General features: G+C 49.7%; 1 protein-coding gene across 1 annotated transcript in view; it reads right to left on the bottom strand.

Annotated features, from left to right (window-relative positions):
- CCDC96 (coiled-coil domain containing 96) overlaps positions 1 to 747 on the bottom strand; it is a 3,625-nt gene that overhangs the window by 743 nt on the left and 2,135 nt on the right. The window contains exon 3 of the mRNA XM_035898652.1: positions 4 to 525. Within this exon, the coding sequence (XP_035754545.1) occupies positions 4 to 525 (522 nt within the window). The remainder of the gene's footprint in view (positions 1 to 3; positions 526 to 747) is intronic.

Here is a 747-nt window from a genome sequence, read left to right as displayed (position 1 = left end):
GGCTTCCTTTATTTTTTTCTGAATTCCCCTACAAGAAAGGATCAGACGAGCATGGTGATGTTTCAGTGTTTCCAGTCTCTGACTTAGCAGCTCTACAGTATCCACCTTCTCCTCGAAGTCCCTCAGCAAGATCTCATTTCCAAGCAACCCACATTTCTGCTGCAATTTCAAATTGTTTCTCCGCAGTCTGTCTCTGGCCTGTTTGGTTTTGGTCAGAATGTCTCTCTTCTGTGACAGGATGGTCTCGATGTCCATCAGCTCAGCCCTTCTGCCTTGATTTTCAGCTTCCACAAACTGTAGTTTTTCCCTGAACTGGCTGAGAATATGCACTGTGTTCGATACCTTCTTTTTGAGCTTCAGGATTTCACCACTGAGGTCGTCGATCTTTTTGCTGTGTTTCTGATTCTCTTTCTTCATGTGCTCAAAGTCCATAAAATGTTGACTCTTGACCAGTTCTCCCTGAGCTTTCAAGGTGGTTTCGAGGTTTTGGATTTCGTGCTTGAGCTTGATGTTTTCCAGACGGGCCTAGAGAAGTAGAAATAAGAGAGTTACTCTGATTTATTTCATCCTTGCCTGGCCAGGGCAGATGTGCTTCCCCTTAAAGGAGGTCTCGGCACTAACGAAGCGTCCGGGGGGAAAAGCATCGCGCGTTTTCGGTCGTTGAGTACCGAGCGGTTGCTGCGAGGGGGGGACGTGCCCCAGCTGGGGGCAGGGCCGAGCGCCGGCCCGGTCGCTGTGGCGGGAGGG

The sequence above is a fragment of the Egretta garzetta genome, unplaced genomic scaffold, assembly GCF_000687185.1.
Source record: "Egretta garzetta isolate BGI_Z169 unplaced genomic scaffold, ASM68718v1 scaffold107, whole genome shotgun sequence".
In the NCBI taxonomy this organism is placed as follows: domain Eukaryota; kingdom Metazoa; phylum Chordata; class Aves; order Pelecaniformes; family Ardeidae; genus Egretta; species Egretta garzetta.
The sequence above is the reverse complement of the archived record's forward strand: the minus strand, read 5'-3'. Positions and strand labels throughout refer to the sequence as shown.